Source organism: Garra rufa, chromosome 18 (assembly GCF_049309525.1).
Source record: "Garra rufa chromosome 18, GarRuf1.0, whole genome shotgun sequence".
In the NCBI taxonomy this organism is placed as follows: Eukaryota; Metazoa; Chordata; class Actinopteri; order Cypriniformes; family Cyprinidae; genus Garra; species Garra rufa.
The window spans coordinates 25,046,291-25,072,314 of record NC_133378.1 but is presented as its reverse complement, the minus strand read 5'-3'; the positions used below and the strand labels follow the sequence as shown (position 1 = coordinate 25,072,314).

The window sequence follows — 26,024 nt, the reverse complement described above, 5'->3', positions numbered from 1 at the left end:
TATAATAATAAATTAATGAGACCAAAGACTGCCTGTTAGATTTACCCAAAACGAATTACATCTCATGTTTAACCACTATAGAGACATCAGAGCCAGCAGCAAATTCCAGACGAACTGGCTGAGTTGCTCTCAGCGGGTTCATAAGCACTGAATGCCTGCTAATGCCCTGGAGCTCACATTTCCGAAAACATCAAAACAAATTTTGCTTTACATTATCCTTTTTTTCTATCAAACCACATTTTTGTAGTCTAAACCAGTATATTTCTCACCGAAAAAAAAAAAAAATATTATATATATATATATATATATATATATATATACACACACACACACACACACACATTCCGTGACACAGTATTATTTATAAAATTATAGTGGATTTGGGTGCCCACCTTGACACTCGCTGTGAGAAATACCACAAACAGAGTGATACAAATGGTGAAATGGAGTTCCGATTTTACTAGAATATTGCACTCCTCTCAGCCAATCAGATTCGAGGACCAGAAAGAACTGAGTCTAATAACCCCATTACATTTAGTAAGAGCAACTTACAAGTGAAATTCTAAGTAGTAACACAGAAGAAGTAACATAAGAAGTGTCGCAATACAACATTTCTTAGAAAAGTACAAGCTATCAAAAAAAGAGAAGATTCTTGGTGTATATATATATATATATATATATATATATATATATATATATGTGTGTGTGTGTGTGTGTGTGTGTGTGTGTGTGTGTGTATGTGTATGCGTGTGTTTCTGAAAGGTAATGAGGGACTGTAGGTCTTGAAGGTAGTAAGGGGCTATTGGGGAATGGGGATGGGGTTGTCATGATATCTTTTCTGTTTCATGTTCCATCTGCAGAGGGGACAGAGAGGCCATCAAGAGAATAGCTTATGAGTTTGTGGAGACAAAGGCCAAAGAGGGAGTGATCTACGCTGAAGCCAGATACAGCCCTCAACTGCTGGCCAACAAGGGAGTGGATCCTCTACTTTGGGACCAAAAACCGTATGTGTACTATATTTGCTCTAATCAAAAGCATGTATTGTTTATTGTTACAATAATCATGCCGGTTTACATCTTCTCTTGTACAATAACCCTGTTCTTGTCTTTGTTCTCGCCTGGCCTCCCCTCTTCCTCCCAGAGGAGACATCACTCCAGATGATGTGGTGGACCTGGTAAACCAGGGGTTCAAAGAGGGAGAGAAGGCCTTCAAAACCAAAGTCAGGTCCATTCTGTGCTGCATGCGTCACATGCCAGGTAATACACTCTCACCTCTGCACCACCCACCCACCCCCACCCAGTGTGCTGTGTGTTTGAGAGGCAACGCCTCACTGTCAACCTTCATTTAAAACCCATTCATCCACAGCCGCTTTGTGTCCAAATAGTGTTTAATCATCATGGCACTGGCTAAACCTCCTGCAGATTGGCTCAGATTTGTATGTTCCCATGTTAAATTCAGTCAAGATGGATTTTTTGGAAAATGCTGTAGGAAATTTGGAAGCCTTGGTGATTCACATGTGTTTTGTAAACAGACGCTATTCATGTAACCCCTAAAAACTGATGAGATTTGTCGTGTACATTGCTGTTCAATTGTTTGAGGTTATAAGATGTATTTTTTGTGTTTTTTGATAGAAGATTCTTTTGCTCACTAAGGCTGCATTTATTTGATCAAAAATACAGTAAAACACTACTATTGTGAGATATTATTACAATTAAATATAACAGTTTTCTATTTTAATATATTTTAAAGGTAATTTGTTCCTGCGATGCAAAGCTGAATTTTTAGCAGTTATTACTCCAGTCTTAAGAACAATTATTCTAATATGCTAATATTTATTTATTATTATTGTTGTTGAAAACAGTTAAATGTATTACTTAATATTTAACAGTTAAAGGTATTACTTAATATTTAGTAAACCATGATACCAGATGTCTTTCAGTACAAAATAACAGCATTTATTTGAAATGGAAATATTCTATTAATTATTTATTAATTATTTACTGTTATTTTGGTCAATTTAATGTATTCTTACTGAGAAAAAAAAGCATATTTATAAAAAAAATCTTACTGACCTCAAACTTTTGAATGGTAAGGAAGTAACAGTCACCCACTCTGGAAGTTTCAATTCTTTCCTTTTGAGAGAAGCAAAACAAGGTCAAATATATAATATAAACATATATTTTATGTTTTTTAATGATTTTTGTACAGTTTGATACACTTGATACATTTTCTATGAGTGGTGCAAAGTATATTGGCAGCCAATATGTGACTTAAATAACTTGGGTATATTTGTAGCAAAAATACATTGCATGTGTCAAAATTATCGATTTTTCTTTTATGACAAAAATCAAGTAAAGATCATGTTCTATTAAGACTTTTTGTAAATTTCCTACCATAGATATATCACAACTTAATTTCTGATTAGTAATATGCATTGCTAAGAACTTCATTTTGACAAATATAAAATGAGATTTTCTCAATATTTAGATTTTTTTGCACGCTCAGATTCCAGATTTTCAATTAGTTGTATCTTGGCCAAATATTGTCCTAACCACACATCAATAGAAAGCTTATTTTTTTCAGCTTTTAAGATGATGTATACATTTCAATTTTAAAAAAATTTACCCTATGACTAGTTTTTAGTTTTTTAGTATTATATAATTTACTGTCATTTAGGCCAATATTGGAAGAAGATTGGAAAATGTTAGATTTTAGAACTTACCATATTATGCAATTATTGTCTTATATATGCAGCATATATTAGATAAGGAAATGATAATACAGTCAAATCATTGACTGTTACAATCTAATGCTTATTGTTGCTGTAGATTGGTCTATGGACGTAGTCGAGCTGTGTAAGAAGTATCGCAAAGATGGAGTTGTGGCAATAGACCTAGCAGGAGATGAAGCCTTGAACTGTGAGTCGTACTCAGGACACAAGAGAGCATTTGAGGTAAGAAAACACAGACATTCCATGTGAGCTGCGTTTCATCATGGGAAACCTGTCAAACATCTCTAACTTCATTCTTCTCAGTGCATAATCAATTGAGAGATTACACTCATCTTTATTATGCCTGTTATGAAACTGCCTGCGCAGGATTCACAGAATTTGACAGAACATAAATGGTAATCGCATGTCTTATCAACATATTGGTTTCCCAAGGTCTTCTTTTTCCTTAACTATCTTTCCCTCGGGATTGCCTATTTGAAGTGTCTATTTTTACATGCACAAGTCTAACATCACAGTAAAACTGTTTGATTAACTGATGTATTCAAAACTGTAAGAGATTTAATTGTACTTTGCTGACTTGGAAACTCTTGTATAATCCATCATTTAGATAACACAGACATCTGTTTGTACCATTAGCGTGCTAAGAGACGGTGGCTGAGATATTCAGGAAACAAAACAAGTTCCTTATCATCCCGTGATCTAAACTGAAGCTTACAAACATGGTGTTTTAAAGCAATAGCTTTTGTTTAATGAGGCAAGGATAATACAGTGCATGCTACAGATGCTGTGTTTGAATACTGCTTGGTGCTTTTTTTCCCCATCTGCAGAAAAACAGATGTCGCTGGCAGTGTTCTAGCTGTGAGTTCACGGTTTTGTTTTTGACAGGAAGCCGTCAGAAGTGAGGTGCACAGAACAGTGCATGCAGGAGAAGTGGGCCTTGCCAGTGTGGTGAGGGAGGTATGAGTTTTCACTTCTGCTCAGCATTTATTATAATGTATTCAGCAAGAACACAATGACCACTGAAAATGTGCTTCTTACAAAAACAGAACGATTTACCATCTGCTATCTGTTGTACATTGTGTAACTGAGTCTGTTTTTTAACTATTCTGTCGGTGAAGTACATTTCCTTCCCAAGTACTAAATCATGAAAGGCAGATATTTTAGAAAACACCACAACCGCTCGGCTCATTTTTCAAAATGTCATTCCAACAAGAAAACACCCTCAGATGTGAAACTATGTGCCACCTCCTCTCATAATGTGCATTCGCTTTGCAGGCTGTGGAAGTTCTCAAAGCAGAACGGATTGGACATGGATACCACACGCTTGAAGATCAAGCTCTGTATAAACAACTGCTCAAACAAAACATGCATTTTGAGGTAAGGCTGGATGGCAGCTTACTGACAGTTACACAGAGAGATACACACCCACATGCATTTACATCATTATTACTCTGATAAAAATGTCTTTATCGTGGATGACTTTACGATGCGTCAGGTATATCTGCATGTTGCACTGGACTCCATTCTTGGTCAAAGTGCTTACATACAATAATGGCCCAATATTAGGGTCAGTAACAATGTAGCATTTGCAAACAATGACGATAAACGTTTATCAGAACTAATTTGACTTATCTGAGCCATTTTTGTAATGACTTTTAACTTTAAAGAAGTCTCTTCTGCTCACTAAGCCTGCATTTATTTGATCCAAAGCAGTAATATTGTAACATTTTATGCCATTTAAAATAACTGCTTTCTATTTGAATATACTTTAAAATGTAATTTATTCCTGTGATCAAAGCTGAATTGTCAGCATCCCATGATCCTTCAGAAATCATTCTAATATGGTGATTTGTTGTTCAAGAAACATTTATTTTTATTATTATCAATGTTTAAAGCAGCCGAGTACATTTTCTCAGGATTCTTTGATGAATAGAAAGATCTAAAGATCACAATTTATCTTTTTGGATATAGAAATGAATACTTTTATTTAGCAAGGGTGCTTTAAATTGATCAAAAGTGATACTAAGACATTTATACTGTTACATAAGATTTCTATTTCAGATAAACGCTGTCCTTCTGAACTTTCTATTTATCAAAGAAACCTGAAAAATTCTACTCAGCTGTTTTCAACATAACAATGAAAAATGTTTTTTTGAGCTGCAAATGATTTCATGTGACTGAAGTAATGATGCTAAAAATTCAGCTTTGAAATCACAGGAATACATTACATTTTAAAATACATTCAAATAGAAAACAATTATTTTAAATAGCAAAAATATTTCAAAGTTTTACTGTTTTTGCGTAACGTTGGATCAAACAAATGCAGGCTTGGTGAGCAAAAGAGACTTCTTTAAAAAACATAAAATCCTTTGACTGGTAGTGTATGTATAAACAATATATGATCCTGGACCACAAAAAAGGTCAAAAGGGTCAGTTTTTTTTAAATTGAGATTTATACATAATCTGAATAAATAAGCTTTCTATTGATGTATGGTTTGTTAGGATAGGACAATATTTGGCCGAGATCTGAGGGTGCAAAAATATCAAAATATTGAGAAAATCGCCTTTAAAGTTGTCTAAATTAACCTCTTAGCAATGCATATTACTAATCAAAAATTATTTTTATATATATTAAAGGTAAGAAATTTACCAAATTTCACATGGAACATGATCTTTACTTAAGTTCCTAATGATTTTTGGCATAAAAGAAAAATGTATCATTTTGACCCATACAATGACTGGCTCATCATGACTGGTTTTGTGTTCCAGGGTCACAAATGTTTCTGTGTGTGTGTATCTTTGAAAATGATTGTCACTGATAACCACACCTTATTGCAAAATATGCATATTACGTATCTTTCTTACGCAACAGGGTTTTTGTAATTTTGTTAGCTGCGTGCTTAATGACCTGTGGCCAGTTGTATAAACTTTCTTTTGCCTTTATGTTAAGACAATGTCTTAAGAACTACTCTGACCAACTAGCAATTAGCCAAGGACTAAACAGTCTTAGTTTTTGGATTCAACTTTACGTAACCAAATGTAAAAAATAATAACAAGCTTTAAAGAAAAAAAAAACTAACTTGTAAAACTAGTCTAAACCCTTTATGCAACAGGCCACTAATCTGGGTCCGTCAGATTAGCAAGAATTTTTTTTATATCAATTTGTATTGACGAGAGAAACAGGACTGGGAAAGGCTGAGTGGAGAATTTCATTAAATGTAATCTCATACTGCCCTCTGGTGGACAGCATGTAAACACTGTTTATAAAAGTGTCACTGGACAGTCTCTAGGTGCACTAATATTTATATTCACCTACCAGAATATTTATGAGTTGTTTAAAGAAGGTTTTTAATCTACATGATGTTTTAGTGTAATTATGATCCTGATGGCGTGTCTCTGTGTGTGTGTTTTGTTTTTTCTCTAGATGTGTCCTATCTCTAGCATACTGACAGGAGCCTGTGACCCAGACTTCACCAAACATCCTCTCATCACGTGAGAATAGATTTACTTTACTGTTTACTTTCTTAATGCATGTTCCTGCTATTATGTGAACAATTTAATGACGCATGTTATTACACTTTGACTCCACCATACATCGTCTTATCACATGAGAACAGGTTTATTTACCTTATGGCTTACTTTTTTAATGCATGTTCCTGGTCTAATTGTAAACAGTTTAAATGGTATGTTATTCCTCGTTTACATTAACATCAGTTATTTGATCATGTTAACAAGTAGCCAAATAGCTATTTTAGCACTGCTTTAGCAATTCAGTCTGACTCCTGTTGATTTTCATCATCCAATCCATTCCTAAAAGATAAAATAAAGTACTAATGTGCATTTTTCCTCAATGCCTCGTGTTTCACTTAGAAATACACCATATTACAGAATTAAAGTAGAAAATTCACATTGGGCTTTTCATACTGCGCTTTAAGGATTAGTTAATTTCCTGATCATATACTCACCCTCATATCATTCAAGATGTTCATGTCTTTCTTTCTTCAGTCAAAAAGAAATTAAGGTTTTTGAGGAAAACATTCCAGGATTTTTCTCCATAAAGTGGACTTAAACGGGGATCAGTGTGTTTAAGGTCCAAATTGCATTTCAATGCAGCTTCAAAGGGCTCTACACGATCCCAGCCAAGGAATAAGGGTCTTCTCAAGCGAAACGATTAGTCATTTTCTAAAAAAAATTCAGATTTATATACTTTTAACCACAAATGGCCGTCTTGCACTAGCTCTGCGATACATGTCTTCAACTTCACGCATTGTGTAATCACATTGGAAATGTCACGCATGGTTAGTTCTTCGTCTGTGTACTTCGGTTTCTCATTTTCTCCTCCACCCTCACAATCGTCTGACATTGTTACTTTTTTTTGTAAAGAGCATTTGACTTTCTTTGCACTTGGTATTCTGCTTATGTCACACATTACGTAATACATGAGGTTGAGTTTGTGGAAGATGAGCATTTGTGGTTAAAAAGTGTAATCATTCTTATTATTTTTAGAAAATGGCCAATTGTTTTGCTAGATAAGACCCTTATTCCTTAGCTAGGATTGTGTAGGGCCCCTTGAAATTGCAATTTGGACCTTCAACCCATTTATCCCCATTGAAGTCCACTATATGAAAAAAAAATCCTAGAATGTTTTCCTCAAAAACCTTAATTTCTTTTCGACTGAAGAAAGAAACACATGTACATCTTGAATGACATGGGGGTGAGTAAATTATCCAGAACTTTTTTCTATGAAAGTGAACTAATCCTTTAACCTCAGGTTATTGTCATTCTAAACCGCACTTTTAAACCTGGCTTAGAAGCAGGATTAGCACCGCTATTAATCCAGGATCATGAAACCCTGGTAGCATAGTTGTTCAAAATCAAGGGGGGTGTGACCAAATATAACCCAGGATTCTGTTTACTGCCATTTAAACTAGTTTTCTGTAGTTTGAGTTTGAAAAATCCTGTTGTGTGTTTCAGATTCAAGAAGGACAAAGCTAACTACTCCTTAAACACAGATGACCCTACCATTTTCGACTCCACCTTGAACTCAGACTATGAGGTGGCGAAGAAATACATGGACTTCACTGAAGAGGAATTCAAGAGACTGGTGAGACACAGTTTGCCAAAAACAGGCTTTCTAATGGATGCCCAAAAATGACTTGAATTGTCCTGTCTGCTTCTGTTTCCACAGAATATAAATGCAGCAAAGTCCTGCTTCCTTCCTACCAAGGAGAAAGAAGAGCTTCTCAAACAACTCCTTGAGGCCTACGGCATGCTGAATAGCACAGGCTTTTGAGCGCAGCACTGTTGTAAACAAGTACTCAGCGAGCAGAGCCTTTCAGGATATTTGCCTTTTCACACCTGATTGTGGATCCTGATTCCTTGAAACTGGAGAACTCATACACAGTGAAATATCTACACAAAAATAATAAAAACCATACAACAAAAACATGTCGTTCATCAAAATGAATGTTACATATGCCATTTATATTTCATTAACCACTGTTACAGCATACTGGTTTTGACCAAATGCTGTTGCCTTTAATCTACATGGACATTTTTACAAGTATCTGTAAAAATCTGCCTAAACATGAAATATTAGTCTTACTTAATTTTTACTCAAATCTAAGCCACTATATGTTATACTCTTTTCAACATACGCACAGAATATGAAGCATGTTAAACTGTTTAACATGTGAAAGGTGCTATGAGAATGAACTTAAATAGTATCTCAGCTGTATTGTACAATGGCAATAATGTAAAAATCCAAAACATTAAACCACAATATGATCATATGTCTGGTGCTTATCTGATGTATATTGTATATGCATTATTCAGACTTCTGGATCAAAGTTGAATATTAATACTAAAGTTATGATTAGATATTCGATGATGAAATGCTGTGCAAACCCCCTTTAAATTTTGTCGTTCCTTTGTTCTAACACCAGAGGGCATTTACCAAAAGACGATTCATTTAACTCAGGTATGGAGTTAATCAGCCTAGTTAAAAATAATTGTGTCAGGTTTTTGATTTTGTGCTGTATAACGTGAACTGCGTAGGGAAACATGGGCTGTAAATGCGGTGGGAAGTAAGGAATTGAGAGCTGTGTCACTGTATAAACTATCAATACAAATCATTTTGCATCTGAATGGTGGTGTGATTCTTCTTGGTCTGTTTATTACAAAACAAAAAATGTTTTAATAGGGTCTAAACTGATCAATCGTGGCACTCCGCGGCCTACCGTCTACGAATATTCGCTGTTGTGATTCGTGTAACTGAAAATAGCGTCATTTTAGTGTCTCTCGTTTCATAGAAACGTAATTCATAGAAAATGTCATTTTGCGTCTCAATTAATAAATGTAGTAAAATATGACCCCAGAGGAATTTAATTAGAAAAAATAATGGTATTAAATTGTTGTAGTGTTTTTGTATTAAGCCAACTGTATACATTTTAATGGTCCGTTCACACAGAGCCATATAAAAAGAGAGTTGCGACACGCTTTGATCTCGCCGCCGCACGGTCACGCGGTTCATGGAGCTCTCAATAGTTCCAAACAGCTCCGCGCTGTCAATGTGTTTGAATGGAATTAAATAGGATAGACAGCAGTTTTACTATATTTGCAGCAATTTCGAGTAATTATTAACACATAATGTGCATTGATTGTGTATTGATAACTTCTCTGAATACGCTTTACAATCGCATTTTATTCTGGGGAGTGATAAAGAGACATAATTAATATGTTCTCATACTCTTTGGCAGTCAAATGTGACCAAACACCTTAAGTGTAACTTTTATTCAATTAAATAACTGTAATATATATAGTTAAGTTCTATTTAGTAAATATTTTGAGGAGGTTTTTTTGTACTTAATATGTGCAATAATGATCCTGACCATTTAAAAGATAACATTTTCTAATATAGTATTTATATTACAGTTAGTGTAATATTTAAGGTTAAATACATCTGCATGTGTATTTGGACATGATCAAACACTCATTTTTTATATGTTTCGATTTAACTATTTAATGTTAAAATAAAAAAAAAGTAATTTACTCTTGTTTTATGATAATCAAATATACAACATAAGTGAATATTATAAAAGGCAAGCAAAATGGCATTTAACATAATAGAAAATATGAAAATAATGTTTAAAAAAACACAAGGCAACGAATTGCATTCAGCATACATTTTTATCGTGTTTCTTGAATGCAGTCTTTACTGAAACTCATTCAACCTCCTACAGTGAGAGAAAGATTGCAGAAAGACTAAAAACATAAAAATATGACAACTAGTATCTGGTTATGGTCGCTATTACGGTGTTTCTCACGTTATCCAGCTGCATTTACAGTTTAACTGTTTATTTTTTAACGATAAACATAACTATAACACGCTTCATAAAACACCACTACTGGCCAGTTTTTCGAGAGGTCAACTGATGCGTTAAAATGTAAAGAAATGCAGTAATTTCTTCAATATACTAGCGACTGTGCTTGAGAAGCGCTGAAATGAATGGGCTTCAATGGAGGAGCTATTGGTTGTTTGGAACTATTGACCGCTCCATCACACGCTTTACTTCCGCATTCCTCAGTTCCTATGGAAGCTTATGGGAGTGTCGCAACTCTCTTTTTATATGGCTCTGCGTTCACATAGAACATTACACTCCGCTGATTTTTTTAGTGCCACCGTTTCCTTGAGGGAGAGGGACTACCACCAAGTGAAAAAGTTAAAATAAAAACTGTTACCTCAGTTCTCTTTGACAGTCCATACTGTCCTCTTCACGCAATCTAGATTTTGAGTCCACTGTTAGGTTTTCTTTCTTTTTTGGGCTTTTCCGACGCCTAGCCACTGTTTGTTTACACTCATGTCACCTTCTGTCTAGTCCGCTTTACCGATGACTGCATGCACGTCGTTAAACTGTTTCTTGTTCATGACACGGAAAGATTTTTGAAGTCAAAATCTCATAATCTGACACAGTAGTGACTGGTAATCATGTAGTCTGAATTTGGCTTTATGCTAACTGTCCAACATGCCTTCAGGAGAGCGTGGCGTTCCAGCGGATGACGCAGGCGTAGCGTTAGCACCTGCGAGAATATATAGAAAACCAAAGCTGCGTCCGAAATCGCATACTGCTTCAGTAGGTACTACATTTAAATTTGAACGTACTTCATGACCGTTAAAACAGTATGCTCTATATAGTATGAATATGGGTAGTATGAATGGAATTCAGACGTACTACATCCGCTGCGTCTCCACTTTCCGCCATTTTTCAAATAATGACTCCTCTCCTGGAGCCTGAAGTGTCCATTGTATGGGTACTGCAGAATTCGGGCGGAAGCAGTAGGGTCATCCGGGTACTTCTCGCCTACTGTATTTCGAACACTATGAATTCGGACATACTCGCCTCACATACTGTTTTTCGCATTCTATATAGTAGGGAAGTATGCGATTTCGGACACAGCGCAAGTTTTGTTTACAGCAAAGGAAAACCAGTCTCTTGGCTTATATTGAAATACTCCTCGTTTTGTACTTCTAATTTGTTACAGGTGTTTAGTTCTGTTTTCTCCTATGTGCTTCTGCATTCATCACCACGTTCGACTATGTATGTCCTCCATCATCCACGGAACGCCACTCTCTCATGAAAACATTTACGTCAGAGATTATGGTTTATAAAGTTTTAAATATACACTGCTCAAAAAATAAAGGGAACACTAAAATAACACAGCCTAGATCTGAATGAATGAAATATTCTTATTAAATACTTTGTTCTTTACATAGTTGAATGTGCTGACAACAAAATCACACAAAAAGGGTCAGGGTCTGGGGAACGGGCGAGCCAGTCCATAGCATCAATGACCTCATGTGTCTGGAGTGTGTCAGTGTCAGCAGTTCCTGCAGCAGTTCACCAGTGGAGAATTTGCCAAATTCTCCACTGGTGCATGTGTCTGCTCAAACGGTCAGAAACAGACTCGATGAGGGTGATATGAGGGCCCGATGTCCACAGGTGGGGGTTGTGCTTACAGTCCAACACCGTGCAGAACGTTTGCCATTTACCAGAGAACACCAAGATTGGCAAATTCTCCACTGGTGCCCACTGGAATTTGGCAAATAAAAACAATAAGAACTGTATCACACTCATGGAGTCGGTTTCTGACAGTTTGAGCAGACACATGCACATTTGTGGCCTGCTGGAGGTCATTTTGCAGGGCTCTGGCAGTGCTCCTCCTTGCACAAAAGCAGAGGTAGCGATCCTGCTGCTGGGTTGTTGCCGTCCTACGGCTTCCTCCACATCTGCTGATGTACTGTCCTCTCTCCTAGTAGCGCCTCCATGCTCTGGACACTACGCTGACAGACACAGCAAACCTTCTTGCCACAGCTCGCATTGATGTGCCATCCAGGATGAGCTGCACTACCTGAGTCACTTGTGTGGGTTGTAGACTCCATCTCATGCTACCACTAGAGTGAAAGCACCGCCAGCATTCAAAAGTGACCAAAACATCAGCCAGAAAGCATAGGAACTGAGAAGTGGTCTGTGGTCTCCACCTGCAGAACCACTCCTTTATTAGGGGGTGTCTTGCTAATTGCCAATAATTTCCACCTGTTGTCTATTCCATTTGCACAACAGCATGTTAAATTGATTTGTCAATCAGTGTTGCTTTCTAAGTGGGCTGTTTGATTTCACAAAAATGTGACTGACTTGGAGTTACATTGTGTTGTTTAAGTGTTCCCTTTATTTTTTTGAGCAGTGTAGATACTTTTCTTACACAAACACATTGATTTGCTTCAAAGGGCCTTTATTAAGCCCCTAGAGCTATGTGGAGCACTTTTTATGATGGATGGATGCACTGTATTAGACTAAAATTCTCAACAGCCATTCACTGCCATTATAAAGCTTGAATGAGCAAGGGCATTTTTTTATGCAACTCTAAATCTATTTGCTTGAAAGAAGAAAGTCATATACACCTAGGATGGCTTGAGGATGAGTAAATCATGGTGTAATTTAAATTTTTGGGTGAATTATCCCTTTAATTGAGTATTTTTCTTAGCGGAAATATAAGATTTCCACATTTTAAAGTATAATTTTAACTATTTGACAATTTCAAATTCATGTCCACATTTATTTGGTTATTTGGTATTTGAGTATAATCACGTAATGATTGTACATTATCCCTTACTCATAATAATTTTCATAAATTTGAGAAATGGAAAGCCAAGGCAAATATACTTTTCATTCAAATACATCCACACCCAACTTTTAAAAAAAAATGGAGACACTGAAAACAATAATGTCATTCCTGTTTATTTTGAGGTACTTACATTTATAGGTCACAATATAAATGCAATGTGTTTCAACAAGTGTTTCTGAGAGTCTGACAAAAACCACAAAACAGTGCCAGGAGCAGAAAGCGGTAACTCAGATACTACATAAATATTGTTAATTATGTTACAGTATATAATGAAGTATAGAAACAAATCTCTTCAGACCTCAGGCAATATTTAAGGGAATTCTGTTCTATAATCAGACCTCCTTCAACTGTAGTGGTCATTGTTTAAAAAAAAAAAAAAATTAAAACTGAGCCAATGTCATAAGGCTGTAACAAAAAGGCTATATTTGGTACTTTAAAGTTTACAGTAGCTCTGAATATGTTTTAACAGTAACTTGAGATTGAACCGTTTAGTTTAGGTTTAGGATGGAAAAATATCAAAACGCCTGTGCTTCTGTTCGACCTCTGTTAGAAAAAACAATCTTCCCTCACTCAGCGCTGTGAATGAACACAGTCCTCGACAGATTCGTCCTATTTAGTGGTGTTTGCAAAGGCAGTGTCTTCTCCATCTGTCTCTTAGGCACTCAACAGCATGCAATGGGTGGACATCCACCTTAATGGCAGTCTATGAGAGGAGCTCTTCACTGCTGCCTGATGAGCAAGATGAGGAGAATTTTGATGAGAAAAGGAGAGAACTCCCCAGCTTTCCTCTCTCCTCCGGGTCATTCTTGATCTTTATGACGGTCCCTCTGTCCCCTGTTTATCCTGGCTCCCAGATGCCTCTGCTTCAGGGGCTGGAGATCCAGAAGCGTCTCCCTCTACAAGACACAGATATGACAAACCTTTTTGCCACAAAATTAAATGCACATATGCCCAGCATATTCTCCAGCTAAACAGGGTCCTCGTGGTCATGGGAAAGTCTCAGGTTATTTCAGAGATAAAATAGTGCCAAGAATGTGAACTAAGGAAACTGGGTCAAATAGAGACAGATGCAGCTCTTATTTCAGTAGCAAAGAGTTGAAAAGTTCCCATACGAATAGGAAACGGTCAAGGAAGCAGTTATTGTTGAGAGGGCAGATAATAAATCTTTGTCAGCGGTGACAGACTCATTCAACCTCACCAAACCTATTCATGTTCAATCCGGACACTGTGACCTTACAGAGCCGTGTCCTGGATAAAGTAAGGGACGCTGTGAAAGACAGGCCAGTGAAAGTCTTTGCTTCACGTCTTCTTTTGTGAACGACACTAGTAATGTGTTCATGTATCACAGTCTTGCTGTATTCACAAAGCAAGTCATTACTGGGGCCATACTGATGCAGTGTTGCATAATAAATATGACCTGATAGACCACTGGCAGTCAGGAGACGTTAGTGATGTTCGTGTGATGAAAGAGCAGATAGTTGTGCAGAATTACAAATGTGAATAACTGCTGTCGGAATACAAAAAAAAGTACTGAAGGCAATACCAGTGCATAGTGTTCTTGCAAAGTTTTAGAGGTTAGCTTTCATAGCATTATATACACTTTATACTGTTCATAAAAACAATATTCTTATATTCATTTGATGTATAACATTAGTGCAAAACCACAAGTTAACTACCAAAGTCAAAAACTGTCAAAAGTCAAAATGTTTTAATGAAGAATTGTGGAACAAAAAGAAGAAGGTTAAGAAGGAGTAATTGAAGGTGGAGGAGAAAGAGAAGGGAGGAAGGAGTAAATGACAATGTTGAAGAAGACAAAATCGGAGGAGGGGGAAGAGGAAAAAAAGATAGTGGTGGTTCAGGAGTGGTTGAAGGTGGAGAAAAAAAAAAAAAAGAGGAGGAGAGAAATAAGGAGAAGAAGAAAGGGGAGGATGAGGAGGTTTTAAAGGACAAGAAAGAGAAAAAGATAGAGGAAAGGAGGACAAGAAAGAACGGAACAATTAGAAGGAGGACAAGATGAAGTAGCAAGAAAAGGAGGTATAGGAAGAGGAGAAGGAGAAAAAGAATAATTAGAAGAAAGAAGAATAATAATAATAAGAAGAAGAAAAATTAGGAGAAAGAGAACAAGGAGGATAAGCAGGAGTAATTGGAAGGTGGAGCAGAAGGGCGAAGGAAGTGGAGGAGGAGAGACGAGAAGGAGAAGAAAAATAGAAAAAGAGGAGGAGAGAAATGAGGAGAAGTGAAGAATGAGGAGGAGGTTTAAAAGAAGGACGAGAAGACAAATAAAAAATTAGGAGGAGAACGAGAAGAAGAAATATGGGAAGGTGGTTTAGAAAGAGAATAAAGAAGAATAAAAGTAGGAGGAGAAGAAAAGAGAAGGAGGAGAAAACGTAATATGAAAGAAAGAGAAGAATATGGTGGATAATGATAAGGATGAGGAGACAGGAGGAGGATGAGAAGAAGAAGAAGGATAAAGAGGTGTAGCTGAAGGTGGAGGAGAATGAGAAGGAGGACGGAAAGGGGGAAGAGGAGAAGTAGGAGGAGGAGAAGGAAGTGTAGGGGGAAGAGAAAGAGGAGAAGGAGGAAGCAGGGGAGAGGAGGAGATGGTGATGGTGATAGTTTAGGAGTGGTTGAAGTTAAAGGAAATCAAAGAAAGAGGAGAAATGAGGAGGAGAAGGAAAATAAAAACATGGAGGATGAGGAGGAGGTGTAAAAGGATAAGGAGAAAAAGAAGGTGGAGAAGAAGAGAATGAGGTTTAGTAAAGGGAGAAGAAAAGAAGAAGAAAAGTAGAAGCAGAGGAAGAGAGGACAAAAAAAGGTGAATAAGGACGAGGATAAGGAGACAGAAGGAAGATGAGAAGAAGAAGAGGGATAAGGAGAAGTTAAAGGTGGAGGAGAAGGGGAAGGGGTTGGAAAGGAGGAAGAGGAGGAGAAGGAGAAGATGACAATGTTGAAGAAGATGAAGTAGGAGGAGGAGAAGGAAGTGTAGGGGAGGAAGAAGAGGAGGAGGTGGAGAAGTGGAGGAGACTTGTGGTTTAGGAGTGGTTGAAGTTGGAGGAAAATAGAGGAGGAGGAGGAGAGGGAGAAGAAGTTGAAGGAGGACAAGAAGAAGAAAAAAAAGGAGGAGTGAGACAAGAACAAGTAGTAGTAAGGAGGAGAAACAAAGGAGCAGAACAAGAGAGGAGTAGAAAAAAGAATTTAAAGGAGGGGGAGGAGAATAAGGTGGATGAGGAGAAGAAGCAGGAGTAGTTAAAAGATGGAGAAGGATAAGGGGGACAGAAAAGAGGAAGAAGAACAAAGAGGAGGAAGAGAGATGAGGAGGAGTAGAGAAGAAAGTGGGGGATGAGGAGGGTTAAAAGGAGTAGGAGAAAAAGAAGGTGGACAAGAAGAAAATTAGAAGCAGGGTGACAAAAAAGGAGTAGTAAGAGAATGAGGTTTAGGAAGAGGAGGAGGAAAAGAAGAAGAAAGGTAAGAGGAGAGGAGGAGGAGGAGGAGGAGGAGGAGGAAAAATAATAATACAAAGGAGAATACGGTGGATAAAGATAAGAACGAAGAGACAAAAGGAGACCAAGAAGGAGGAGGAAGACATGAACAGGATGAAGTAAGAGATGAAGTTTTAGGAAGAGGAGGAGAAGAAAACGAAGTAGGAGGAGAAAAATAATTTAAAAAAAGGGGGTGGAGAATAAGGTGGATAAGAATGAGGATGATGAGACAAGGAGGATGAGAAGGAGGAGAAGGAGGAGACAAGCAGAACAAGATAAGACAAGTAAGAGAAGAGCAGAAGAAAAAGAAAAAAGAGGAATTACGAAGAACTGGGTAGAAGAGGAGGAGGAGAAGAGAATGTCAGAAAAATATCAACACAGCTGCTGCTTTGCGTGAAGAATTGTACAGCTGTGTGTGACGTACCTGCAACTTTCAGGTCCATCTGGGCCATGTCTTTGGTTAGTTCACTGGTCCCCAGCGTTACTGCCTCTCCTTTAATATCTGGCACTGCGTTCCTGCGACCTGTACGATCACAGTTTATGAAATCTGAATATGACGTCTCAACGTCCATCATCTGCTCACAAATTGCCCTCTCATTACACCTGAAAGAAAAAAAAGACAGACAAATAGATAAAACATTCACTGTCTGTTAAAAAGCAAGCAAACCAGCAGTTGGACTAAAATCTCTTTTGAGTAACTCTGCATAATGAGCTCTGAAAAGGAAAATCCTAACACACAGAAAACCTGTGAATCTCAGTTCAGTAATGCCCATGACAGAACCCGCTGTCTGATGAATTGGAGTAATTATTACTTCAGGGGCTCTATTTCAACGCTAAAGTTAATAGATTCAGCCGCTGAACTCATTTCATGGCCTAATTATATAAGAGAGCCAAAAGCATTCATCCAACCCTGAATGCATTCGTCATTCTTTTCATGCTTGTTTACACTCAGGGTTTCTTACGAGTATCAGTGCAAGCTTGCAAATGGAGTCTTATTGGCACGCAAACAAGAGATAAACCCAAAGCGATCGATTAGACACTTTTTGGAGCTCATCAAACTGCTTTCAGGAAGAAGAGTCATGGGTGGGCATTATGCTGAGAGAGGAAACCTCCCAGAGAATGTATCCAAAACACATTAGCTTCTCGCTCACTAAGTGTCCTCTAAGTCAACACGAAAACCCCATTTACTTTAACCAATGCTGGTGATAACGTCTCAAAAGTAACAGGCACCATAATATCCTATTTCTATTTGAATATATTTTAGATTCTAAAATTTAGAATGTCATTTAGTCCCGTGACACAAAGTTGAATTGTCAGTAGCCATTACTACTATCTTCAGTGTCACAAGTGTCTTTAGATATTTTTCGCTTTGGTGGTTAATAAGGCTGGGTTTTGACACAAATTTCACAATCTAATTCCATTCTGAATTACAAGCTTGTGATTCAATTCAATATCAATTATTTTGGATATATATCAGGTACAGTACATGCCAAATTTGCTCAAGCAAGACACTTACGTGAGAGTCAGACTCAGTGAAGTTTTTATAATAGTAAAGTTACAATTACATAATTATATTTATACTTCAATTCGTTTTTTGAATATAAACATTTAAATGGTGGCTGTCATATACGCAAAAATGATTTATTCAAACAAATTAAACACTGAAGAACAGTCAAAATTATAACGAATATGTTATATGGTGCATATATTTACCAAAATGCACCTCTCTAGAGATAATTTTTCTAGGTGACTAATACGTTTATGGTCACTGATAATGTTTTTCTGAGGTAAATGTGACGCTACGTGACATTGTTTACAAGCTGTTACACTGACATCTTTGCACAGTTGAAACACTTCGAGCAATTACATGAGACAGGATATGGATTTCGGTAAGTTGTTCCCTTTCTTTTAACATACACTGCCCACCAAAAGTTTGGGAACACCCCTGGCAAAGTGTGGTTTTGGACGATATCAGCATAGTGTAAATCATCTTTGGGCAATCTTTCAGGAGGCTTGGAGTAGTATATCAAGTCAATGTTTGAATAAACTGACAGCCTGGATGCTCAGATTATGCAGAGCTGTAATAGCTGCTAATGGTGGATAGTTTGATGAATCAAAAATGTAAGTTTTTTCTATGTATAAACTGTAATAAAATGTTTTCATAGTTTGTGTTGTCAACTTGTCAGTGCAAAATGATCACAAATTAAAAAGAATTCATGCCAATATTGTCCAAAACCCCACTTTTCAAGGTCGTTTCTAAACTTTTGGAGGGCAGTGTACCTTCCGATGTTTATTCATGTTTATATTGTGCTAAAGCTGTCATTAAAGTGGATGAGATGCGCTTTGTGTTGCTGCTTTGAACTAAGTTGCTACACCAATCCGTCACTCCACATATTGTATATACTCCATATATTGAATATTGTAATAAAAATGGACAGAATTTTAAATCGGAGGCTTCGTTTCATATCAAAAGTAACAAAGCAAAAATCTTATTACGATATATTACGATTTATCAGATGGGAGGCATGCTACAATGTTCGGTTCATTAACTAAAAACAAACTAGACTAATCGATTCTTGGGATTTAAGAATCAATATCATTTCATAACAATGAGAATCGGTTAAAATCAAGTAATCAATATTTTTAACCCTGCCCTAGTGGTCAAGAAATATCAAAGGAGAAGTTCACTACCAGAACAAAAATTTTGATAAATTTACTCACCCCCTTGTCATCCAAGATTTTGATGTCTTTCTTTCCATAGTTGTAAATAAATTATGTTTTTCGAGGAAAAACTTTTCAGGATTTTTCTCAGTATAGTGGACTTCTATGGTATCCCCGAGTTTGAACTTCCAAAATGCAGTTTAAATGCAAAGGGCACTAAAATGACCCCAGCTGAGGAAGACTGGTCTTATCTAGCGACACAATCTGTTATTTTCTAAAGAAAAAAAAAGTCCAATTTATATACTTTTAACCTCAAATGCTCGTCTTTAGGGCTGCACGATAAATCGAATGCGATTGAGGCGCGTTTAGTAAATGAAGCCGGTACTTTGATTAGTAGTAAATCTCCATCACGTGTGTTCAGCTGCGTTCAGCTGGACTGTTCAGAGGCGTAAATCACTGACAAGCTATGCCAAATCGATTTCAAAAAAACAAAAAACTAATTTCTTTATGACTGAAGAAAGAAAGACATGAACATCTTGAATGACAAGGGGGTGAGTAAATTATTTGTACATTTTTGTTCTGGAAGTGAACTTCTTTAATATTATCAGTGTTGAAAACTTTGAGTTGTACTGCATGGTAATTTTTAAGAAAAGAGAACAGAAAGCTCAAAATAACAGACTTTTTGTTTTCAAATAAAAGCTATTGCAATGTTGCAATATTTTCTAGTTAATACTACTCAAAAGTCTTTCATAACAAATTTATTTTATCTCTGAAATGTCTTTCCTTTTTCGTCTGATATCAATCAATTTACTAAAAAAAAAAAAAAAAAAAAATTTCCGTCGTTCATTTTCATCTTATCGCATATCCTGTTTCACTAAGAGATGCATTCCATTGGGCTGAAAACACATGTGTTGACATTATCCGACTCTTAAATGCCACTGAATCTGTTCAGCCGACCCGTCTGAAGAGAAGAAGGGATATTCCAGAGGAATGTGAGAGGGCAAGGGAAAGACAGCAAACACAAATAAATGCAATGCTATGTGTTGGAAGCTGAGGGGGAGGTAGTGAGGAAGAAAATTACAGGGTATAAATCATAGTGCTGGTCTTCACTGCTCATCCCTCCTTTCTGCATCTCTCCTTCCCCTCGATTCACCTCCATCCCTGTATTTCTGTTTTCTCCTTTCAACCCTCCTTTTTTTCTTTCTTTTTCATTTTTTCTTCTTTTTATAGTTCTCTCTCCCTTTCTATTATTTTCAAATGCTCCAGTAGTGCTGAGCAAATCAGCAGTGTAAGAACAATCTGGAAAGTGGGAGGGATGTTTGACTTGAAAAGTACTGATTATCTCCCAAAATGTGGGCAGAGATTTCTGAAAGCAATCACCAAGAGCAGAATGTGTTGCAACATTAGTTAACTTTTGGACACATCAGTTTTGTGAATCATGGGGTCAAATTTCGGGTGGTTCAATAATAGATTACTTAAAAATGAATAATCAAACTCTTCAAAATAGAATAAATGCTTGTTTTTCTTGTGTGTTTTGTAATTAAAACTGGTTTAAGGTTGGTTTACCATTTTTAAGTCCTCATAGTAAAAAGCAATATTTCAGCTTTTTATTTTAATTTTTGTTTAATGCAGATGCTCTCACAAAAAAAAAAAAAACATATTCTTATTTAAATTTATTCTTTCTGAATATAGCTATTTAAGTCATCTAGTGAAAATTCCTGTGTCTTTTCATAACTGTAATATCCACTTTCTTCTTCAATGTGGAAGTAAGCCTATGAACTTCCAGTTCATTATCCGCTATAGGCAAATAACGAGAAGAATAACAGTGCAGTAAAGAGTACAACTGTTTGCTCTACAAACCAATGTGTTCATAATTAAGATAATACATTAAAATAATGGTAAGACACACCAGTTTGCAATATTAAGCAGCAAAACGAGACACCGGACCCATGGAATTTTACATGCAGAAAAACATACTGCAGAAAAACAAAATATTGCCATGTCAGGTTTTTCAAATATGCATCCCTATTTTGATGCATTCTGAAATTCAGCCTAAACCCTAAGGCATTGTTCAAGGCAGCTCCACATGGCATTGGTTTACATACTGAAGAGGATCTGCAGTGTTTTCTTCAGCTGTTTGCTATCATATCACAGCCTGTGCACATTCAACACTGGCCACTGTGTGTTTTATCAGGCGGAGTCACTACACATAACGTCTGCCAGCACCAGCATGTCAGTTACCCGATACGCCTAACCTCATTGTCAGCCAGGACCTTGAGAAGTGTGAGCCAATTTCTCTTTCATGCAAACTTTGCTGATGTGTTCCCCAAATATCATCAACCTGTTTCTGCAGAATCTAATTACTAGTACTCACATGTCCTATGTAATGCAGGCAGAGAGGTTATTTTCTATTGCTGTGACCCATAGTCAGCAAAGGTCAGGCTTAGGTCACTGTAGCTGATAAAGATTGGTAACAATGGCCTGCAGATAGCTCAACTTTCCAGAGACAAACTGAAGAAAGAGTCAAACAAAGAGCATGAGGCTTTTAAGTGACTCTTCCCCGAAAAACAAGCTGTTCTCTATTAATAAAGTGTATAATAATGTCTTGCTTTCATAAAAAGTCAAAAAAGTGTCCCAACAAAGTGTGCATACACACACACACACACACACACACACACACATTCAAAAGTTTAGGGTTATTTAGATTTTTTTTTTTAAAGAAAGAAATTAACATTTTAATCTAGCAAGGACAAATTAAACGTATCAAATGTGACAGCAAAAACATTTGTACTGATTTATATTAAAAATAAATGCTATTTTCTATTGAATTACTACTTGTCAAAGAATCCTGAAAAAAATATATAAAAAATAATTGTAATTGCAACTTTCTCACAATTCTGACTTTTTTCATCAGAATTGCATTTGCGTGATATAAACTCACAATTTTCACATTTTTCTCAGAACCAAGATATAAACGCACAATTATGAGTTATAAAGTCAGAATTGTGAGAAATGGTCACAATTCTGCCTTTTTTTCTCAGAATTGCATGATATAAACTTGCAATTTTCACTTTTTTCTCATATTTCTGATATAAACCCACATTTGTGAATTAAGTCAGTATTGCAAGGAAAAAAAAAAAACTTTGGTTATATAAACTCGCAGTTGAGAGAAAAAGTCAGAATTGCATGATGTAAACTTGCAATTACGAGAAAAGGTCAGAATTGTGAGAGAGAAAAAAAACAGACTTTTGAAAAAAAATTGTGTGCTATAAACTTGCAATTGTGAGTTAAAAATCTTAATTGTGTGATGTAAACTCGCAATTGCGAGAAAATTGCAAGTTTATAACTTAAATTTGGAGAAAGTCAGAATTCAGTGAAAAATGTCAGAACTGCATGATATAAACTCAATTGTGAGTTGAGTCAGAACTATTTGAACTCGCAATTGCGAGAAAAAGTCAGAATTTCGAGTTTATAACTGTTAAATTCGGAAAAAGTCAGAATTGCAAGTTAAAAACTTTAGTGGAAGAAGTCAGAATTCAGTGAAAAAAGTCAGAATTGCTTGATACAAACTCACAATTGTGAGCTATCGAGAATTATGTAAACTCGCAATTGCGAGAAGTAATCAGAATTTCGAGTATATACACACACTTGTAGAAAGTATTCAGTGAAAAAAAGTCAGAATTGCAAGTTTATAACTTAAATTTGGAGAAAGTCAGAATTCAGTGAAAAAAGTTGTAATTGCGTGATATAAACTCGCAATTGTGAGTTATTGAGTCAGAATTCTGAGATAAAGTTGCAATAACCTTTTTTTTAATAAACAATTTATTTTTTAAATTAATTTATAGTATCTAATATTTTTTCCCCTCACAATTCTTAATTCTCAAACTTGTGAGATATAAACGTGCAATTGCGTGTTATAACGTTTAATTCTGAGGGAAAAAAAAAGACTGATATGTTCTCAGAACTGCAAGTTTATATCTCACAATTCTAAGAAGAAATGTCAGATTTGCAAGATTTAAAAAAACAGGCTTCCATTTAAGGCGAGACACGGCAGGCAAAAACATCGTTTTTTTTTTATTGGTCAATTTTGAGATTTTTGGATATTTGTCTTCAATAACATGTCTTCTTTTAGACTTGTGGTGAAAAAAAGTCCGAAATACACATTTAGGTCTTTATTTTACTGCACTTTGTCTGTTTGCGTCTGTAGATTTCTCATAAATTCAACAAAAGTTGGCGTTCTAAATCAACATGCTGCTCCACGATCTCTGTCTGTACCCAGTCATCACGTACACTGCTGGAAAGCTCTCTCTCTTCTGTGCAATGCTGTCGGATCCAAATATGGTTATTTCCTTTTTATCAGCAACCAATCGTGAAAGTAAAAGAGGGGATTTAACTCTAAATGCGCAATCTCATTGGCTGAAGATAATTTCTGACAACGTGATTCGTTCAGAATCGTCACATGGTATGCTTTGACGCTTCCTTGTTTGGTTTAGCTTTCCGCGGTATCTTTTGAGTGAATGAATGAAAATAACTTCGCGTCAATCATCGAAAAGAGTACAGCAGTTGTCACTTGCAAGGGGGAAAATGAAAATTAGTAATGGATTACATGGTGAAATTCCCTCGGGAAGCGCATCTGAACGTAAGCTGTCGATGGGAACCCAGGGTGGTTTAGATATAAGCCAATCTATAAATAAAGTGCACTCTACACAACAGTGGCTGCTTGTTCATGTATTTGTCGTTCTCTGTGGTTAGTTGAAGGTCTTATTTGGCAATGTTGTTTTATTCAGTTTACATTGTTATAAATAATTACTTGGCCAGTTGTTTTGCTTGTTAGCAATGTTTTCATATAAAAATGTGTGGAATTTTTACAATATAAATCTTTAAAGCCCATTTTCTCAAAATGACTTTTCTCTCATACTCCAAGTCCGAAATCTCCACTTCAGTAGCACCTATATACACCAAACTTTCCAGTCTTGTACCTAGTAATATTATGAAGACTATTACAGAGGGATTTGTAAATATATTATTCCTAGCCTGATTTATATAACATTTTATTCCAAAAAACATGGCGAAAATACATTTTTTAAGGCTATTGACAGTATATTCTGATTTACAGGATAACAAAAGTGGATATCCATAAATCCCTCTGTAATTTTTTTCCCATCTAATATGTGAACACAATGAAAAAAGAATTTTGAACCTGGCTTTATCCAATTCTGAGATTTCGTTTTTTAAAATATAGGCAAATTAGCGCATATTTACTTAGATAATGCCTAATTTGCATATTTAAACATAAAATTACAAAAACATTGTAATACATTTTTTTCTCATCTTAATGTAGGTAATCAACTGAGAAAGTTTCATGGTGATATCTGCTAGTTAAAAATTTTACCCTATTCACCTGTAGTGTCTCGCCTTAAAAAAATAATAATAAACTTGGTTTCCACAAAAATTTTATGCAGCACAACAGTTTTCAACATTTAAGGAGTGTTTTTAAGACAACATAATCAACATCATAAAATGATTTCTGATGGATCATGTGAAACTGAAGACCGTGGTTATCATGACAAAATATTTTAACAAATTCTAATGAGAAACAACCTCAACCTTTTGAACAGTAGTGTGTATGTATGTATTACATGTTTTCCCTTTGTAAATATACTTACAATGTTCAATGATTTACAATCCCTTTTCATTTATATCATGACATCAAGTAGCCAACAATAAAGCGCTCAAGCCTGGGAATCCTGAAATAAAAGTTTCTATATTTAGTGAGTTTATCTGAGGCAACAGGGGGTTGTTGCTTTGCTTGGCTCGAATGTACAGTGTTCAGTTACTTTCCATTTACTCTCCTAAATTTCATTACAATAAAGTTACACTATGGCTCACTAAGTGTAATCTGATATATTTTCCATGTGGCCCATCTGACTGAAACAAATCTTTTATTTGCTGATGGTGTTACAAGTAGGAGGAAACAGGAGTCAACAGCAGCTGTAGGCAGCGTCAGAGGACAAACAACGCAGGTGTGCGCACAATATCACCAAAACATCTCGCATACCAGAGGGAAAACAGCCTAGTTCACCATTATCCTGCAGTTCCCATGAGATCAAGAGCGAGAGCCTTACAAAAACACTAATTTGAGCGCTGACGTATTCACCATTTGCATGAGTTCTGCGTCGGCAGCAGGCCTAAACAAATGACAAACTAAGGTTTAGCCTTTATTTAAATAAAAACCGCCAAACAAAACAGCAAATCAGTAAAAGGAGTCTTGCTTCCACTCTCACTACATGTTTGGATATGTCCAGTGTCTAAACAGTCTGCACAGTCCACTGGGTACATAAACTCATCGCTCATTTCCATATTTGGACAAATCATGAGATATTAGGCCCCGTCACGAGAACGAAGCCCAGCTGACTAGATCTGCACTTACAATGAGAGTCAGTCACTGATCTATTGACAAGACAGACATCATTTTAGCCTACGTGACTCCAAATTCATGAGACTAATGATGAGCATATATACAAGAGAGAGAGAATTAAATTGAGTGCTTTCATTTCGAACATGTGCTCATTCATGGCGATCCTGCCCCGCAATTCTAAAAACACCCACAACATGGCAGGGTTTATCGTGAATCCGATATTACAAAACCGATAACCAATTATTGTAAAATGCTTAAAAATCAGGAAAAATATCTGTAAATCGATATATTGGTCGATCTCTAGTGGTAAGTACTGCCACTCTGTAGTCTACACAGAGTACACGATCATAAATCTCAAAAGTGAAAGTAAAAAACAAGCATGCACTTAAGAGATTATAATTGTAATGATATAATTGCGAGAGAAAGCATTAATATATATTTTTCCTCCAGTCTTGTATTTATTCGCTTTAGGGGTTCCGTATGTTATTTTCTTTCTGGGACATCCCTAATAAGAATTGTAAAATATTTTTAGGTAATCGTTAATAGAAACACT

General features: G+C 36.3%; 2 protein-coding genes across 3 annotated transcripts in view; one reads left to right on the top strand and one right to left on the bottom strand.

Annotated features, from left to right (window-relative positions):
• The window catches only part of ada (adenosine deaminase), a 20,829-nt gene extending 11,951 nt beyond the window's left edge, over positions 1-8,878 (top strand). The window contains exons 4-11 of the mRNA XM_073823108.1: positions 861-1,004; positions 1,141-1,256; positions 2,829-2,953; positions 3,617-3,688; positions 4,007-4,108; positions 6,156-6,223; positions 7,706-7,835; positions 7,920-8,878. Coding sequence (XP_073679209.1) covers positions 861-1,004; positions 1,141-1,256; positions 2,829-2,953; positions 3,617-3,688; positions 4,007-4,108; positions 6,156-6,223; positions 7,706-7,835; positions 7,920-8,024 — 862 coding nt within the window. The 3' untranslated portion in view covers positions 8,025-8,878. The remainder of the gene's footprint in view (positions 1-860; positions 1,005-1,140; positions 1,257-2,828; positions 2,954-3,616; positions 3,689-4,006; positions 4,109-6,155; positions 6,224-7,705; positions 7,836-7,919) is intronic.
• Positions 8,879-13,010: 4,132 nt separating this feature from the next.
• The window catches only part of pkig (protein kinase (cAMP-dependent, catalytic) inhibitor gamma), a 31,597-nt gene continuing 18,583 nt past the window's right edge, over positions 13,011-26,024 (bottom strand). For both annotated transcript variants that reach the window (XM_073823796.1, XM_073823797.1), the window contains exons 2-3: positions 16,817-16,995; positions 13,011-13,809 (exon numbers count right to left, since the gene is read on the bottom strand). In XM_073823796.1, coding sequence (XP_073679897.1) covers positions 13,727-13,809; positions 16,817-16,967 — 234 coding nt within the window. In that variant the 5' untranslated portion in view covers positions 16,968-16,995 and the 3' untranslated portion in view covers positions 13,011-13,726. The remainder of the gene's footprint in view (positions 13,810-16,816; positions 16,996-26,024) is intronic.